This window comes from Apodemus sylvaticus, chromosome 1 (assembly GCF_947179515.1).
Source record: "Apodemus sylvaticus chromosome 1, mApoSyl1.1, whole genome shotgun sequence".
In the NCBI taxonomy this organism is placed as follows: Eukaryota; Metazoa; Chordata; class Mammalia; order Rodentia; family Muridae; genus Apodemus; species Apodemus sylvaticus.
This window is the reverse complement of record NC_067472.1, coordinates 32,820,982-32,841,396: the sequence shown is the minus strand read 5'-3', so window position 1 is coordinate 32,841,396 and position 20,415 is coordinate 32,820,982. Positions and strand designations below refer to the sequence as shown.

At 40.1% G+C, this 20,415-nt stretch overlaps 1 protein-coding gene across 1 annotated transcript; it reads right to left on the bottom strand.

Moving 5' to 3' along the window:
- Positions 1 to 14,910: 14,910 nt before the first annotated feature.
- Insl6 (insulin like 6) lies at positions 14,911 to 18,859 on the bottom strand. Its single transcript, XM_052172645.1, has 2 exons — positions 18,566 to 18,859; positions 14,911 to 15,309 (listed from the first exon to the last, which is right to left on the bottom strand). Exons 1-2 carry the CDS (start codon positions 18,840 to 18,842, stop codon positions 15,002 to 15,004), a joined length of 585 nt encoding a protein of 194 aa, XP_052028605.1. The 5' UTR covers positions 18,843 to 18,859; the 3' UTR covers positions 14,911 to 15,001.
- Between the last annotated feature and the right edge of the window lie 1,556 nt (positions 18,860 to 20,415).

Genomic DNA, 20,415 nt, shown 5'->3' with positions numbered 1-20,415 from the left:
CTATGGAGTAAAAGTGGTCTTCAATAGCAACAAAAACAACAGAAAACCCACATATACATGGAAACTGAACAACATTCTACTCAATGATACCTTGGTCAAGGAAGAAATCAAGAAATTAAAGACATTTTAGAACTTAATGAAAATGAAGACACAACATACCCAAATCTTTGGGACACAATGAAAAGCAGTGCTAAGAGGAAAACTCATAGCCCTGAGTGCCTCCAAAAAGAAAATGGAGAGAGCATACACTAATAGCTTAATGACACACCTGAAAGCCCTGGAACAAAACAAAAACAAAAACAAAAACTATTTCACCCAGGAGGAGTAGAAGGTAGGAAATCATCAAACTCAGGGCCGAAATCAATCAAGTAGAAACAAAGAGAACCTTACAAACAATCAACAAAACCAGGAGCTGGTTCTTTGAGAAAATCAACAAGATAGATAAACCCTTAGCCAGACTAACCAAAGGGCACAGAGACAGTATCCAGATTAACAAACTTAGAAATGAAAAGGGAGATATAACATTAGAAACTGAGGAAATTCAAAAAATCATTAGATCCTACTACAAAAGCCTATACTCAACACAACTGGAGAATCTTGAGGAAATGGACAGTTTCCTAGACAGATATCCCACACAAAAACTAAATCAGGATCAAATAGATCAACTAAACAGTCCCATAACACCCGAAGAAATAAAAGGGGTCATAGAAAGTCTCCCAACCAAAAAAAGCACGGGACCAGATGGCTTCAGTTCAGAATTCTATCAGACCTTCATAGAAGACCTAACACCAATACTCTTCAAACTATTCCACAAAATAGAAACAGAAGGAACTCTACCCAACTTGTTCTATGAAGCCACAGTTATGCTGATACCAAAACCACACAAAGATCCAACAAAGAAAGAGAACTTCAGGCCAATTTCCCTTATGAATATTGATGCAAAAATACTTAATAAAATTCTTGCCAACCGAATCCAAGAACACATCAAAACGATCATCCACCATGATCAAGTAGGCTTCATCCCAGGGATGCAGGGATGGTTCAATAAAAGGAAACCCATCAATGCTATCCACTACATAAACAAACTCAAAGAAAAAAACCATATGGTCATCTCATTAGATGCAGAAAAAGCATTTGACAAAATTCAGCATCCTTTCATGCTAAAAGTCTTGGAAAGAACAGGAATTCAAGGCCCATACCTAAACATCGTTAAAGCAATATACAGCAAACCGGTAGCCAACATCAAACTAAATGGAGAGAAACTTGAAGCAATCCCACTAAAATCAGGGACTAGACAAGGCTGTCTTCTCTCTCCATATCTTTTCAACATAGTACTTGAAGTTCTAGCTAGAGCAATTAGACAACATAAGGAGGTCAAGGGGATACAAATTGGAAAGGAAGAAGTCAAATTATCTCTATTTGCAGATGACATGATAGTCTACTTAATGACCCGAAAACCTCCACCAGAGAACTCCTACAGCTGATAAACAACCTCAGCAAAGTGGCTGGTTATAAAATCAACTCAAGCAAATCAGTTGCCTCCCTATACTCAAAGGACAAGCAGGCTAAGAAAGAAGTTAGGGAAATGACACCCTTCACAATAGCCACAAACAATATAAAGTATCTCGGTGTGACTCTAACCAAACAAATGAAAGATCTATACGACAAGAACTTAAGGTCTCTGAAGAAGGAAATCAAAGAAGACCTCAGAAAATGGAAAAATCTGCCATGCTCGTGGATTGGCAGGATTAATATAGTTAAAATGGCCATCTTGCCAAAAGCGATCTACAGATTCAACACAATCCCCATCAAAATCCCAACTCAGTTCTTCACAGAGTTAGAAAAAGCAATTCTCAAATTCATCTGGAATAACAAAAAACCCAGGATAGCTAAAACTGTTCTCAACAACAAAAGAAATTCTGGGGGAATCAGTATCCCTGACTCAAGCAATACTACAGAGCAATAATGTTAAAAACTGCATGGTATTGGCACAGTGACAGACAAGTGGACCAATGGAATAGAATTAAAGATCCAGAAATGAATCCACACACCTATGGTCACTTGATCTTTGATAAAGGATCTGAAAACATCCAGTGGAAAAAAGATAGCCTTTTCAACAAATGGTGCTGGTTCAACTGGAGGTCAACATGCAGAAGAATGAGAATTGATCCATTCTTATCTCCTTGTACTATGCTCAACTCCAAGTGGATCAAGGGCCTCCACATAAAACCTGACACACTGAAACTAATAAAAAAGAAACTGGGGAAGACCCTTGAGGACATGGGCACAGGGGAAAAGTTCCTGAACAGAACACCAATAGCTTATGCTCTAAGATCAAGAATTGACAAATGGGACCTCATAAAATTACAAAGTTTCTGTAAGGCAAAGGACATTGTTAAAAGGACAAAACGGCAGCCATCAATTTGGGAAAGGATATTCACCAACCCTACATCTGATAGAGGGCTAATATCCAATATATACAAAGAACTCAAGAAGGTAGACCCCAGGGAACCAAATAACCCTATTAAAAATGGGGTGCAGATCTAAACAAAGAATTTTCACCTGAAGAAATTCGGATGGCTGAGAGGCACCTTAAGAAGTGCTCAACATCATTAGTCATTAGGGAAATGCAAATCAAAACAACCCTGAGATTTCACCTCACACCAGTCAGAATGGCTAAGGTCAAAAACTCAGGAGACAGCAGGTGTTGGCAAGGATGTAGAGAAAGAGGAACACTCCTCCACTGCTGGTGGGGCTGTAAAATGGTACAAACACTTTGGAAATCAGTCTGGCAGTTCCTCAGAAAACTGGACATGACACTTCCGGAGGACCCTGCTATACCTCTCCTGGGCATATACCCAAAGGATTCCCCGGCATGCAATAAAGACCCATGTTCCATTATGTTCATAGCAGCCTTATTTATAATAGCCAGAAGCTGGAAAGAACCCAGATGTCCCTCAAAGAAGGAATGGATACAGAAAATGTGGTATATTTACACAATGGACTACTACTCAGCAATTAGAAACAATGAATTCACAAAATTTTTAGGCAAATGGTTTGATCTGGAAAACATCATCCTAAGTGAGGTAACCCAATCACAAAAGAATACACATGGAATGCAATCTCTGATAAGTTGATATTAATTAGCCCAGAAGCTCTGAATACCCAAGGCACAAATTGCATAACAAATGACTCCCATGAAGAAGTATTGAGAGGGTCCTGATCCTGGAAAGGATTGATCTAGCATTGGAGAGGAATATAAGGACAGAGAAAAAGGAGGGAGGTGATTGGAGAATGGATGGAGAGAAGAAGGTCTATGGGACATATGGGGAGGGGGAATCTGGGAAAGGAGAAATCATTTGGAATGTAAACAAAGAATATAGAAAATAAAAATATTAAAAAAAAAAGAAAGAAAAGTGCTTCTCACCCTTCCTAATGTTGTGACCCTGTCATACAGTCCCTCATGTTGTGGTGACCTCCACCCATAAAATGATTTTCATTGCTACTTCATAACTGTAATTTTTTACAGCTATGAATAATAATGTAAACATTTATGCTTTCTGATGGTCTTAGGAGACCCTGTGAGATGGTCATTCTTCTCCCAATAGGGCCATCACCCACAGGTTAAGAACTACTCCTTTAGAAAATAGTTATTTTTTTCATGGTATTTATATATACTGCCAGTAACACTGCAAAATTTACTCTAGCAAAGTGCCTTCTTACAGCCCTTGTTTTCTTCCTTAAAGTGAAAATTTTTTACAGTTTTAACTAATGGTAAATATTTAAGTTTTATCTAAACAATTTTATTACATACTAGAAATGAGGAAATACCTACATGTCTATATCTGGTGGAGCAACCCTCACCTGGGGTGGACCATATGCTCTGTGTATTGTCATAGTAACCACCTCATTGGACCTTTAGCATGTACCCACACAATTGGAAGTTTGCTGTAATAGTATCATAAGTTATTTTCTGTTGTACAGTCACCCAGCCCATCACAGTTGTACATATAGATGAAAATGTTTCATAAACTTAAGTGAATGGTGTTGTTTTTAACTTTTTACTGGGCAGTGGTGTATCTCAGTGATGGGGTACCTGTAGTTTTGAATTGCATTATGACTTAAGGTGGTGTTGAATCTTTTTACCAGTGTATATTTGACCATTTACACTTTATGTTTTGAGAACTTTCAGTTAGGTTCGTTTGCTTAGATCATAGAATCTGTACACAGGTCTGAGTTTATTAGAAATAAGATTCTTTTGATGCAATCTTAGGATCTTTAGAGTATTGAATCATGGAATCTGTACACAGGTCTTTTTATTTCTATTCTTTTGCTATCGCTTTATTCTGTCTCTTGATTTATTGCTCTGGTTAAGCATTTAATCTTGGATAAGGGTGGGAACTGATGCACTTGTCTTATTTATGATTTTAGAGGAAATGCTGTCAGTTTTCTCCTGTTCAGTATAAATAGGGATATATTGCCTTCCATATTATTAAGGCATGATCGCTCTGTTTTAGGTTTCTTCGGGGCATCAAAGATGCTGGATTTTGTCAGACTTTGTATCCACCTATTGTTTTTTTTAAAAAGGTCTTTATTTTTATATGTATATTTGCCTATATACATATATAGGTGTATATATATTGTACTCTATGTCCCTGGTGACCCCATGGTCTAGAATAGGGTGTCATATCTTCTAGAACTGGAGTTATAGACAGTTTCATGGCAACACGTGGGAACTGGGTATTGAACCTAGATTCTCTGTAAGAACAGCAAGTAGTCTTAACCAGTGAGCCATCTTTTCAGACTCTATTGTGATGTAAAATATTTATTAATTATTTGATAATTATATGCAATATATTTTGATCACATTCACCCTCACCTCCTTACTCTTCCTTGCCCAAGTCCAGGTTGTATTGCCCTGGACTGTGGTTAACCTACCAGGGTCTATATCATTAAAGAAAGCTCTTCCTCTTTGAGCAGCTATCCAGTGCTAATAGCTCCTCAGCTAGTAGTGGAAATACCATGCCTACCTCTGTGCTAGGATTCTATCTGGCTTGAGATTGTACAAGTCTTGTGTATGTGTTGGTAATCACTGTGAATTCGTATATGCATTTGCCCTGTTGTGTTGGGAGAAAACTTTTCTTGAAATCACCCTCCATCTCTGGCTCTTAGAATATTTCCTCCCCTCCTTCCTGAGCCTTGAGAGCAGGAGTGTGAAATGTATATTTCATTTTGGGTTGAACACTCAACATCCTCTCACTCAGTGCGTTTTGGCCAGTTGAGGATTTCTGTGTTTACTGTCATCTATAGGAAAAGGAAGCCTCTCTCATGAGGTCTGAGAGATGTACTGATTTATGCACATGGCAATAAGTTATTAGAAGTCATTTTAATACTGTGCTCATTTAGCAAAATAACAGTGGTAGTTTCTCCTCTGGGGCCTAAGGCCTATCTAGCTGAGTCTTCTTGGCCCTGTTAACAGTACCTTTAATGGGTTCTGTCTCATGGAGTGGATCTTAGATCCAACCAGAGGGTGGTTGGTTGCTCCTGTAACACTTTTGCCGATATTGCACCAGTGGGTTTATCTTGTCAGGACAGTTGTTTTTGTAATGTGTATGAGTCACAGCAGGATGAGTCTGACGATTATTTTTTCTCCTGGTAGCATGGATATCATCTTCCAGAACCATGAAACTTAGTAGAGATGAAGCCTCCACTTGAGTACCTGCTTGATGTCTCAATGTTCACAGTTCAGTATGTAGAGTCTTTAGCAATAGGGTCTTACTGTCAAGTTGTGGAGGGTTACCTGAAAGTGTTGCCTTTAGCCTGTAGGGCTGGGCAGTGGGGTGGGTTATATATAGGATCCTATTTGCCAATAACTTAAAAAAAACAGCAATCTACTCCTGGTACTGGCTTTTTTATTTTCTGGAATGTGGCATCTAGTTTGGGATAGTGTATTTGTAATATACTATCCATTAAAACCTTTTTATGTATTTAAGAAGCTTCTACAGTAGGTTTTCATAAAGCTTTTCAAAGAGTTTTTAGTGTTTTGTTTCTTTGTCAGAATCTCATTGTGTAGTCTTGGATGGCCTAGAGCTCTCTATGTAGATCAATCTGGCCTCGCAGAAATCAGCCTGCCTTTGCCTACCAAATGCTGGGATTAAAGGCATGTACCACAATACCTGGCCCCTACAGGCCACTGTGTGCTTATGGAGTTCAGAAGACAGTTTGTAGGAATAAGTTCTCTCCTCCCACCACATGGGCTGCAGGGATCAAACTCAGGTGGTCAGGCTTAATAACAAGTACCCTTAACCATGAAGCCAACTCACCAACCCTCTAATCCTTCCCTTTCTGTTTGTGATACAGTTCAGAAGGCACTTAAGTTTAGGTGAGTCTACAGTTCCCAGTGGGTGTGTCTTCTGCGATCCTTTTTAATGAAACCCACATTCCCTACCTTTTTAGTCCTATACCCCAGGACATACCAAGTAAAAAGTAACAGCCAGTTCCCTGGGCCCTTTGTGGGTCTGATACCTAAAGATGCAGAGTCTGCTTTTGCATCCTAAGATGAGGACTGCTACGTGTGAACCTTAAGAAGTGCCACCCACAGAGCAGAACAGAGACCCACAGAAGGAGCTGGGCTACGTGGGCACCCAGATGTGTCTTGCTGCCCAGCACCAGTTATAGCCATGAGCAGTGTGTCCACACATGCAAACGAGCGACAGCGGTGGTCTGTGCTGAGGAAAGCACAGAGACTGGATAAAGCATGCGCAGACTAGACTCCAGCAAGATGGGTCCTAAAGTCAGGATTGACGGCGGCTCTGAGATCCTGAAACTTAAACTTGGAATGAGAATATGCCCCCTCTCTCCACTCATATTCGTTATAATGTTTTAGTTTTAGCTGAAGTCATAAAACAAGAGAAGAAAATAAAGGATACAAAGAGAAAAGGTAAAACTTAAATAGTCTCTATTTGTCTATGCCATTATACTATACTTAAAAGAACTTATGGTCTCTACTGGAAAAGCCTAGAATCTGATAAATGCTTTCAGGCAAAGTTGCATTATTCAATAGCATATTCAACACACAGATCAGTAGCTTTTCTATATACCAACAAGCTGGCTGAGAAAGAAATGAAAATTATATATTTATAATAGCTTCACAAAAATAATGATACATGAGTAAATCTAGTGAAAGGGATTAAAGATCTCTGCAATAAAATATTTAAGAAACAAAACTGGGAATTGAGGAAGACAGCAGATGATGGAAATATTTTCTCTCCTGCTGGAGTGACAGAATTGATATTGTGAAGGTGGGTGCAGTATCAAAAGTAATCACAGATTCAATGCCATTACCATCATTTTGAGTTAAAATCACAAAAACATTACTCACAGAGCTTGGAAGAAAACTACTGACATTCATATGGAAATACAAAGCTAAGAGAACACTGTAGGACAGCATGGTGCCTAATCTCACTCTGCACAAAACCAAGTCAAAAATGGAACAAGCACCTAACTGTAAAACCTTAGTCACTGCAACTGTCAAAGAAAACAACAAAATGCAAGCATAGGCAAAAGAGTTGTGGTGGCACAGTGAATACCCCAAGAATCTGTAATTGGGGGGGAAAACTATGTAGCTAATGAGACTAGCAGCATAGTGAAAAGCGGCATACACAATTGGGGGGAATCTTTGCTAGGTGTATATCAGACAGTGAAATATCGAGACACACAAACTTCAAGGATTAAGCAACACAAACTTAAAACTTATGGGCTAATGAATGGAATAGACAGGTCTCAAGAGAAGAAAGAAACACCGGGCGGTGGTGGTGCACGCCTGTAATCCCAGCACTCTGGGAGGCAGAGGCAGGCAGATTTCTGAGTTTGAGGCCAGCCTGGTCTACAGAGTGAGTTCCAGGACAGCCAGGGCTATACAGAGAAACCCTGTCTCGAAAAAATCAAACCCAAAAAACCAAAGGGGGGGGGGAGGGAGGAAGAAGGAGGAGGAGGAGAAAGAAAGAAAAGAAAGAAAGAAGGAAAGAAAGAAAGAAGGAAAGAAAGAAGACAATAAATAGTTTTTAAAGGTAGTCAGCAGCCTAGGGAAATGCTCAGTAAAACTACACTGAGACACTGTCTCATCCCTATCAGAGAGAGTGAACACTGGCAAGGACGTGGGGAAGGAGGAACCCTTAGTCATTGTAAGTGGTGGTATAAATGGGCACAGCCACTGTGGACGTCAACATGGTTTCTCAAAAAACCTAACCAATGGACATGGTGGTGCATGTCTTTAATCCCAGTGCTGGAGAGGCAGAGGCAGGTGGATCTCAATGAATTTGAGGCCAGGCTAGTCTACATAGTGAGACCCTATGTGGAAAAGAGCTACAATATGACCCGAGGATATCACTGCAAGGTATATGTCTAGGGGACTCTGAGTCAACATACCCCAGATGCTTCCCATCCATGCTTATTTCTGCACTATTCATGATGGCTAGGAAACAGAAGTAGCGTAGGTGTTCACAGACAGGTACAAGGATAAGTAAATGTGATGTATAGATACACAATGGAATTGTATCCAACTGTAAAGAAAAATAGTTATAACATTTCCAGGAAAACATATAAAATGGTAAATTGTTATATTAAACAAAGCAACCCAGACTTAGAAGTATAAATGCTATGTGTGGTGGTTTGAATATGCTTGGCCCAGTGAGTGGCACTATTGGGAGGTGTGGCCTTGTTGGAGGAGGTATATCACATTTCCACACTATTGGGGTGAGCAATGAGACTCTCCTCCTAACCACTTGGTAGCCAGTCTTCTCACAGCCTTCAGATGAAGATGTAGAACTCTGAGCTCCTCTTGCACCATGCCTGCCTGGACACTGCCATGCTCTCACCCTGATGATAGTGGATTAAACCTCTGCACCTGTAAACCAGCCCTAAGTAATATTGTCCTTGTAAGAGTTGTCTTGGTCATGGTGTCTCTTCACAGCAATAAAACCAAACTAAGACAGAAACTGGTACCAGGAACTGGGGTATTGCTGTGATAAGCCTGATCATGCTTTTGTATGAACAATGTGGATTTGGGGACTTTGTAAAGCAGTGGAATGCTTTAAGTGGGACTAAATGGGACATACTACCAGAAGCATGGAAGACAGTGTTTCTGCGTGTGCTTTGAAAGGCAAGGACCTAGCTCAAGAGATTTCAGATGAGTAGATGTTTAGTATGTGGCCTGGAGACTTTTTTTTGTAATATTTTGGTGAAGAATATGGCTGCTTTTTGCCATTGTCCAAAGAGTCTGTCTGAGGCAAACTTAGGAAATTTAGATTGCTTTGACAAAGGAAGTCTAAAACCAGCCTGGTATAAATTCTGTTGTATGGTTACTAAAGTTCACTCTTATGAAGAACATTTTAATGAGAAGTAGCAAGCACAGAAAGGAAAAATATAGAATGGATGGTTCCAAGAAAGAGTAAAGGGGCACCAGGAAGTGGAATTAAGCTAAATCCTGTGTTCAAGGTTGGAATTAAGGGAGTGGTGACCTTGTGGCAAGATCCCACTGAGCTAAGCTTATGCTTTGGCAATTGAAGAAGGAATAGTTATATTTAAACATTATTATGACCTGGTTATTGTTTTCATTTGGACTTTTAATCTGGAATGAGCTAAAATCCAGAAATGGAGGGCACACTTATGATCCAGATCTCGAGGCTGGAAAACACAGGCTTTTGATCCAGATCTTGGGAAATAGTGGCCTTGAAAAGTTTTGGCTGGATTGGCACCAGGGAGCTGGGAGACTCCACAACCCTCTGTGCATAGCCCACCAGGAGAGAGTCATCTCCCAGAAGCACCTTCACTTCTGAGCACAGAGGTGAGATCTCCACCTTCTCTCTAGAGGGGACCTTCTAGGAGCACACAGGGCATAAGATCAGTGGAGCAGCTGGGACAGAAGTCTTCCCGCTGCCATTTGCACCAGGGAGCTGGGGAAACTCCACAGCCTTCTGTGCATAGCCTGCCAGGAGTGAGAGATCTCCCAGCAGTGCTTTCACTTTTGAGCTCAGAGGAGTACAGGCCCACAGGAGGAACAAACTCCAGCCAGAGACAATACCAACTAGCACCAGAGATAACCAGATGTCAAAAGGCAAGCACAAGAACCCTACTAACAGAAACTAAGGCTGAAAGGTAACATCAGAACCCAGTTCTCCCACCACAGCAAATCCTGAATACCCCAACACACCAGAAAAGCAAGGGTTATATTTAAAATTGTATCTCATGATGCTGATAGAGGGCTTCAAGAAAGACTTAAATAATTCCCTTAAAGAAATACAGGAGAACATTGGTCAACAGGTAAAAGCCCTTAAAGAGGAAACACAAAAATCCCTTTAAGAATTACAGGAGATCATGGGTCAACAGGCAGAAGCCCTTAAAGAAGAAAAACAAAAACCCCTTAAAGAATTACAGGAAAACACAATCAATCAAGTGAAGGAACCGAACAAAACCATCCAGGATCTAAAAGTAGAAGTAGAAACAATAAAGAAATCACAAAGTGAGACATCTCTGGAGATAGAAAACCTTGGAAGGAATTCAGGAACCATAGATGCAAGCATCTACAACAGAATACAAGAGATAGAAGAAAGAACCTCAGGTGCTGAAAATACCATAGAAAACATTGACTCAACAGTCAAAGAAAATGCAAAATGCATAAAGCTGGTAACCCAAAACATCCAGGAACTCCAGGACACAATGAGAAGACCAAACCTAAGGATTATAGGTATAGACTAGAGAGCAAGGATTTACATCTTAAAGGCCCAGTAAATATCTTCATCAAAATTCCTTAACCTAGAGAAAGACATGTCCATGAACATACAAGAAGCCTACAGAACTCCAAACAGACTTGACCAGAACAGAAAGTCCTCCTGGCACATAATAATCAAAACACCAAATTCACTAAACAAAGAAAGAATATTAAAAGCAGTAAGGGGAAAAGGGCAAGTAACTTATAAAGGCAGACCTATCAGAATCACACCAGACTTCTCACCAGAGACGATGAAAGCTAGAAGATCCTGGGAAGACCTCATACAGACCCTAAGAGAACACAAATGCCAGCCCAGGCTACTATACCCAGCAAAACTCTCAATCATCATTGATGGAGAAACCAAGATATTCCATGATAAAACCAAATTTACACAATATCCGTCCACAAATTCAGCCCTACAAAGGATAATTGATGGACAATGCCAACACAAGGAGGGAAACTACACCCTAGAAAAAGCAAGAAAGTAATCTTCTTCCAACAAACTCAAAAGAAGATATCCACACAAAAATAAAAATAACATAAAAATAACAGGAAGAAACAATCACTGTTCCCTAATATCTCTTAACAACAGTGGACTCAATTCCCCAATAAAAAGACATAGACTAACAAAATATTTCTCATGTAAATCTTCAATTTTATCAGAAAATGTTTGTACTTCCCCTTTTAATTAATTTAGTAATTTTTATGCCTACCATTTTATCTGCATTATTTTTCATGATAATCTTCAATTTTAATGTCTTTCTATATATTTCCTCTATTTTATCAGAAATGTTTTCAGTGTAAATCTTTGATTTTATCACAAATGTTTCTAATTCCACCTTCAATTAATTTAAAAAGTTTTTATATCTACCATTTTATATGTAAAATTTTCCATGAAATAGTCAATTTTAGCTTGTCTATATATTTCTTGAATTTTACCAGAAATATTTTCCATGCAAATCTTCAATTTTATCTGAAAATGTTTATAATTCCACCTTCAATCAACTTAGAATTATCTTTATGCTTATTATTTTTTCTGTATAATCCATAATAATCTTTAATTTTAACATGTTTTTCTATATATTTCTTCAATTTTATCAGAAATATTTTCCATATAAATCTTCAAGTTTATCAGAAAATATTTATAAATTCATTTTCAATCAACTTAGGAATACTTTTATGCCTACCATTATTATATCTATATAAAATTTTCCATGCTAATCTTTAATTCTAACATGTTTTCTACATTTTTCTACAATTTTATTGGAAATATTTTCCACACAAATCTTCAATTCTATCATAAAATGTTTCTATTCCATATTTCAATTAATTTAGCAATGTTTTACATGTGTACCACTTTACTCTTTAATTTTCCATGAAAATTGCCAATTTTAACATGTTTATCTGAAATATTTTCCATGTAAATCTTTAATTTTATCGTAAAGTGTTTTTACTTCCCTTTTCAATAATAAATAAATAAATAAATAAATAAATAAATAAATAAATAAAATAAAATAAAAAAATAAAAAATAAAAGTTTTGGCTCAGGCATGGTGGTATATACACTGGTATATACCAGGTATATACCAGGAGACAAAGGCAAGCAGATATCTGAGTTCAAGGCCAGCCTGGAACAGAACAAGTTCTAGGTGAAGAAAAGCTTAAGTCCAGATGTGGTGGTATACATCTTTAATCCCAGCATAATACAGGATAATACAGCATCATCCCAGGAGGCACAGTCATGCAGATCTGAGTTCAAGGCCGATCTACAAAGAAAATCCAGGACATCCAAACTTAGGCAGTGAAGGAGTTGGAAAGCAGAAAGACGGTGACACTGTAATAGAACACAGGGACCGTGTTCCAACAAGCACACGGCAGTTTCTGCCATGTGGCTCTGACTTTAGAGTCCAAAATAGAAGGGACTCCTGGGACGACTGATGCTGGTTAGCTGGAGCCAAGAAATTAGTGGTGATTAAAGAGAGACCAACATCACTGAGGTAAAATCTTCTAGGATGTGTTTTCTGAGAGCACAAAGAAGCTCTGTTCCAGTTAGCCAAGATTGTACCTCACGCTGCAGCTGGATTTGGTAATATGTAAGAGACACCCAGGTGGTACTGGTTTTGATGGCATGAAGGGGTCAGGGAAATTAGCTGAGACTTGGACTTGTGAGAAGCCAGGAAAGGCCATTAGTAAAGGTGCAGCCTCAGTTGTAGTTAACAGGCCAGAACTGAAGAGGTCAAGCAAAGAAGCTGAGGTTTGACACCATAAAGAGAGCCTAGGAGAGGCTACTGATAAGGCCTACTTGTAGCAGCAGAAGACCCCAGAATATTGCAAATGCTGTGGATGACCACCAAGAATAGTAGCAGCAGTGGAGTAGAGCCAACCAGAGCCTAGCGTGCTACAGAGGGCAGAGCTGGAGATGTGACCCAGGCCCTTTGGAGAAACCCAGAAGATCATGTGTAGATCCCAGAGATTGAGACAAGAAGCTGTGAAGTTGAACTTGACTCGGAGACCCCAAGATGTTCAGAGCTGTGGGCTATCTGCTGAGGAAAGCTGCTAACAGGGGGTGGACCCAGCCCAGGAGAAAAAGTTTGCTGCTCCAACAAAGATGAAAAAGGAGTTGGAGATCTGAAGACTGCTTTGTCATCAGACATGGAGATGCAGAATCTGGAGTTTGCCCAGCTGGTTTCCTGTCTTGCTTTGGGGATTACAGTTAAGTGATTGGATAAATCTAAGAAGAGGCTTTGAATGTTTAACATTGAGACTGCTATAGAATATGGGACTTTGGAAGTTGGACTAAATGTATGTTGCGTTATGTTATGACTAGGTATGGTTCCTATAGACTTATGTGTTTGTTTGTTTGTTTGTTTGTTTGTTTCTTTCTCTTTTTTTAATTTATTTATTTATTTATTTATTTATTTATTTATTTATTTATTTATTTATTGGACTTGTTTTTTTCGAGACAGGGTTTCTCTGTATAGCCCTGCTGTCCTGGAACTCACTCTGTAGACCAGGCTGACTTTGAACTCAGAAATCTGCCTGCCTCTGCCTCCCAGAGTGCTGGGATTACAGGTTTGCACCACCACCGCCCCGCTGACTCGTGTGTTTGAACAAGCCTTTGGGAACCAGAAGTGTCTGCTTGCTAAGCTGACCGAAGACATGCCTTTGACTTTTAGCCAGCGCCAGATCATGCCCTTCCGCAGGTTGGTGAGCTTTTCTTTACTCTTTTGCTTAAAGCTTTGCTGGGGTTAGGGACTGTTCTTTGTCCCTACTTACTGTAATGGCTGGATCTGATGTTAGAGTTGCATTTCTTTAACAGAGCAACAGTTTTGTCCGTATTAAAAGTACATGTTCAAACATGACATAACATAAAATTGTTTCAAGAATGCTATTTCTCTCTATTTACAAAGGTAAATATACAGGGTATATTTTGAAAGCAGTGGAGAACCAAAACATTTTACAAATGCACCAGAAATGTAGATATGAGTGGAAAAAGAAGTTTTGTCCTAAGACATAATGCAGCTGAAGAGGGACAGAGAGATGTCACACTGTGTAGGGCGTACCTGGGATGACAATGAGAGAAAGTTTTGGATCGATGCTTACCCGTCACTTAGTGGGTGAGAATTCTACTTTGGAACCTTCAAGTTTTGCTCAACTTTCTAGCATTAAAATTATTTCACACAGGGCTGGTGAGATGGCTCGGCAGGGAAATGAGACATGAATAAAACTCAAGGCTCTGAAACAATGTGTCTGCTATTACAGTAGGATAGCTTGTATGAGAGGCACAGTTACTTACTTTAAGTTGATGAGACAAATTAGTTGGATGACTGAGATGAGCCCAGTAGTTATGGACATGAGCCTTCTTTTTATCATCTAGACAGAATGTAAAACATTCCATATTCCATTTAAACCCAGCTTAAGAGCTTTCAACCGTGACAAAACCCGAATAGGTAATTTTCAAATACCTACATGGATTATGGCACTTATATAGCTTCTTTAAAAATATAAAACAAAAATAGGAGTCACTAAATACTAAGATTCTCATTACTACCACAAAAATGCTGCAAACTACTTGCAATTACTCTCTAGTGTGGTTCAGTCCTGCACCTACAAGCAAAACTGCAAGAACAAGAAAGGAGGAAATTAGATTTAGTAAGCTTTTATTAAGTGAGCATAGTTTCTACGACAGTTTGTACATCTCTGTCACCAGTGATGTTTGTTTAATCGTTAAGGTTTAAAAATCAACGAACGGGAGACACGCAACGGCCAGCTCTTCCTTGGTGCATCCTATAACACAGCATTTATCTGAGAAACCTCGGCGTTTCCTTTGGGAATGATTCCCCCAAAGTAAACTGCTGAAGGTATTCCTTTTGTTTGTGCTTTTCTTCTGAAGTTTTACACTCCTAACATAGGGCTTGCCACTGTGGTATGAAAACACTCTTGTCTTAGGAGGCAACTCTGCCTTTTCAAACGGGTAGTCGGGCAGTGACTGGTGCTCCCAAGAGTGTGCTGCTTTCTCCTGAGAGATGGCTGCTGCAGGGGCTGTGGAGAGACAATGGGGAGAAACGTCCTATTTATCCAAATTTTCTATTAGATACAAATTTATTATTACAACACTGAAATCAGTTGAAAAGATCAACTATTCAGAAGCAATGTACTTTTAAGTAAAATAGTTGCAGTGTTTTCCTAAGAGAAGGCTTAGCAACCTTTGACTATTTCATAATAACATTTTTTTTAATCATCATACCAATCAACGTGCTGTGGAATTCAGCATTTTACAACGCACTGAAATCAGTGGCCTCTACTGAGGCTTCAAGGTTGTGCCCCCAGCACCACTTTAATTCCAGAATGTTTCTCTCACTTCTCAAAAACAAAATCAAAAACAGAGGAGACAAACAGAAATCCAGCAGCTACGGCTCACAGTCTCACCCGCCATTCCTCCCCTCAGCACTGGGCAGCCCGTCAGCGATGCTCTCCCATGGATTCGTCTAGTCTGTACATCTCACACACGTGGTAGCTGGTCATGGTATGTGGTCATTTTTTGTCTGTCTTTTAATTAGCATAGTATTTTCCACGTTTAACCACATGTACCCCTCCTTTGCTCCTTTCATGGCTAAAAACCTTCCCAGGATGTGGCTTTCCCACACTACATTTCACTCACCCCTCTGTTGGCTTACGGGTACCTTGGTGGTCTTCACGCCTTGGCTTTTATGAATGGCCCTTGCCCTGGCTAGTCACACCCACATTACTATGTCTTGGTGTTTTCAGTCCCTTGGCTCTAAGTCTAGGAGTGGAACTACTGGATCCTGTGGTGATTCTGAACATTTTCTCATGGGCGTCATACATGACCATTGCTGAAATACTCACTGAACCCCATGTTCATTTGTTTACAGTGTTTGCCTTTGATTATTTCCAATCAGTCTGTCTTTGAATGTGTATGTTATGACTAAGTGGTTAATAGAAGCACTTTGTTCTTTAACGAAACATAAAGAAGTCTGCTGTGGAGTTGTGCTCCAAGTACAGGTTTATTGTTACATTGCCTTTTTTTTTTTTTTTTTTTTTGATTTGGTTTTTTCGAGACAAGGTTTCTCTGTATAGCCCTGGCAGTCCTGGAACTCACACTGTAGACCAGGCTGGCCTTGAACTCAGAAATCCGCCTGCCTCTGCCTCCCAGAGTGCTGGGATTACAGGTGTGCGCCACCACTGCCCAGCTGTTACATTGTCTTAACTCAGCATTATCGGAGACTGGATGATAGAAGCTAAAATAACTCCTGGACGTAATGATTCAGAGATATTGTGGATGTCTGCTGTGGTCACATTCAGTAACTGCCCAGGAGGGGAATTTTTTCAAGGCTTCAACCACAGATTCAGCTCCGTGAGCTGCACTCTGCATCCTGTAAGCTCATGGAGTTGATTGTAAGCTCAAAGAAAAAAAACATCTATTGGGGGGGGGGGTGATGTTCCATGGCGTGTGGGTAAACTAATCAGCTCAGTCACATTGCTGCGTTTGAAATTAGAAGAGAAGGAGGAGGAGGAGGAGGAAGAGGCAGAGGAGGAGGAGAAGGCAGAGGTAGTGGAGGAGGAGGTGGTGGAGGAGGAAGAGAAAGAGAAGGTGGAGGAGGGAGGGGAGGAAGAGGAAGAGGAGGTGTTAGTTTCAAGACTGAAAAGATTCCACGAGGCTTGTTATAGAATAAAGGAACACAATTACAGATGGGAGAAAGGAAGGGGGGAGGAGGAGGAAGAAAGGGGAAAGAAAGGAGATGGAGGAGTTTAGAGTCTGTGTGGATTCTTGGCTTTTCTGAATCCATTACACCACCTTTCCTCCCCCTCCCCCCTCTTTCTTTGTGAGGTTTCCCCAGGGACGCTCTGCCCCTGAAGCCAGAGGATGCAGCTCACCACCCCTTTCTGCTATTAAAATGAATAAGACAGAATTATAACTACACAAGAGAACAAAGGTTAAAGGGAACAAAATACAGTAAGAAACGAGGAAAGAGTATATAGATGATAGATGATTATTAATTCTGCAACATTTGAAATCAAATCGAAATGAATTCCTATGAAAACCTTAAAAGACACAGACATAGGAAAGCTGAGCACATCGATGACAAGGAAATCAAAAGCAAAACCAGTCACACACAGACGGCTTCAGAGGTGAATCCCACCTATGTTTAAAAGAAAGTAGTTTACATGCAGTTCCCTTTCGTTTTATGGCTCTCGTTAATTCCCTATTTCCAAATCAAGTAAGAATATTGTATTCTTTTTAAAGTTCTTATAAGTCATTTCACTTGCAAACACTACTTTGAAAAAAAACCCTGTAAATTTAGTTAAGTGAATCTACAAACACATTTTACAACATAGGAGAAAGGCTTATATCAGAAAGGTAAGGGTAGGTCAAGATCATGAAATCTGTCTACACAATTCATCATGCTAGCCCACCTTCACTACTGCTGCAAACCACAGAGAATTTTCACCTGTCCCCACACAGTCTCCCTTTCTACCTATTTGCATAGACGAACTATCCGTGCCAGTATTCATCTCGTCTGCCCTTGTCCTTCCCTGTGTCCTTGATTAAGTTTTTACTTCACATGAATTGCTCTGTTGATTTTGCTTTCTTTCCTCTATCAGCCTTTCTGTATGAACCTTACAGTCCTACGGTGCTGCTTCTTTGCTTTCCTCTTCCAGACACCCTGATCTCCTCTCTCCTCCTCCTATAATTCAGATAGCAGTGTCTTTCCCCCTGCTGTTTCCTTTCCTCTATATAAACTCCCCCATCCCAGCCACCTATCTGTGTGGCTAGTCCCTCGTCACCTATATCCACTTTCTGACAATGCCTGATGGTGGTTCATTTCAATGAACAAGAATTTATTTGACTCATGATTTGGAGAAGCTACAGAGTCCAAGGACTTTTCCTGTAGCATCGTCCCATAGCAGAGGTGCTGGAAAAGTATGAAGTTGATTTCACCACAGATTCACTCAGGACGATCCACTTCTGTGATAATGGCCCGAGTCCATTTCAAGAGCGTTTAATTCCCTTGCTTCATCCCCTAACGCTGCCTGGAGATTAAGCTTGTAACACATGGAATTTGGGGCATACATGAAACCATAGCAACCTCTTTTGCCAAAGGTCATATTTTTAATAAGGCCTACTCTGAGCAAATTATTTCTTCTAAGTCTAAAGAAGACTCCAAATTAGTTTGTATAGTTTTTTTTAAAACTGTATTTACATGTACACTAGTCGAGGATAAGAAAGGAGAAGTTTGCACAGTGATAAGCTAACAAGCCTTCCCTTCAATTTTACCTGCGTCGTTTGTGAGTCTTCCCCAGGCGGAGGAAGGAGAACGGTGAGGGTTGAAGGTTTTGACCTTCCGTGAGAACTGGGGAACTAACTGTGTTATAGGAGTTAGCTCCTCCATCTCGAACCGGCTCCAGTCACCTTGGCCACAGAGTTTGATAACTTCTACCAGCAGGTGCCTGCCGCACAGCTTCCTGGGTCTGGTGTCCTGGTCTTGTTCCCGGGAGAAAGGAGCCAGTAGGAGTCCGAGCCACAACAGACAAGAACAGCACAGCTGCTTCATCCCTGGGCTCCACCACAGGGCCGGGCGCGCTGCAACGGCCGTCGCCCCGCCCCCGCCCCGCCCCGCCTTCTCCACACACCACGCCCCCAGCCACGCCCCTCTCTGCACCGCCCTCGGGCTGCTCTCCCTCCCAGGTAATCTTCTCCAGAACACTTAGGTTAGGTGTGGGGTGTTCCAGGCTTACATGAACTTCCGGCTTGCAGAAAGTTGACATTAACAGGCCCTTTTCTCCTCAGAAATGAAAGTTTAAAACTGTCTCCTTTCCCTGACTTTATTCATTCATTTTCCTTGTCCTCTCTAAGAAACTGCCTCATGAAATATGAGAACATAGGACTCTGAGATGCTGCATCCTCCACCTGGAATGCGATCTCCTTTTTGCCTAGTGTTTACACGAGCCATCTCTTCCCTTCAGAGAAACTTCTCACCTCCTTCAGGGATTATATTTTTTAACTTTAAAAGATTGGTAATGGAAACGAGATGTCTTGGCAGTTAGGAGAACTTGCAGCTCTTGCAGAGGATCCGGGATCACTTCCCTGTACCAACAAAGCAGCACACGACAGTCTGTAACTCCAGTTCAGTCCCAGTCATACTCGTGGTGCATATACAGACACACAAGCAAACACTCATACACATCAAATAAAATCTATAACATTCTACCTCAGTCTCGCCCTCGCCCACAGTTTCTGCCTTTAGTAATTCTCCTTTTTGCTTTTTTATTACATGTGCTCTATTACTTTATGTCCTCCTACCTTCTTTAAGCACTCATCCTTCTCGGGATCCGTTTTGTAGTTTCATGACCTACAAACACAAACATTTAAGCAGACACCTATATAAACACACAAATACATAGGTTTAAGTCTAAATTCTACGTGTAAGTAAAAACATCATTTGATATCCTGTTCCCAGTAAAGTTTATTTGTATGAACACATTCTTTTTTACAATAAATCTTTATTATTATTATTATTATTTTATGTTTATTTACTAGTGGTGGTGGTGGTGGTGGTGGTGGTGGTGTGTGTGTGTGTGTGTAAGTTGGATCTAGTTTTCTCCATGCACCATGTGGGTCCCAAGGATCGATGTCACATTGTCAGGCTTGGCAACAAGTACCTTAACCTGCTAGAGCATCTCACCACACAGGAATGCATTCTTCACTGCTAGGCATTATTATCAGCAGTATAATGACTGAATGAATTTATTTAACTGAAAAAATTAGTATTTATATGCCTAATTTTGAGTGAATAAGTTCTAATATTATAAAATTAATTTCAGATGTATTTACTAGAATCCCATACCATTAACTTTACTCCAGAACATTGTCATAAAATATTTGTCTTTCTGAATCAAATGCACTTTATTTAACATAATTTATACTTGTCTCCATTTTCCTACAAAGGTCATACTTTTGTTTATTTTCTTTGTGAATGTATTCAAATTTTATTATACCTATGCACCATGTTCTTTTCTAAAAAAATTTAGTTTTTATATTTAAATATATGTGTATGTACACTCAAGTGTGGGTGCCCATTGAGGTCATAAAAGGGTGTTGGATGGAGTGGTTACCTAACATGGGTG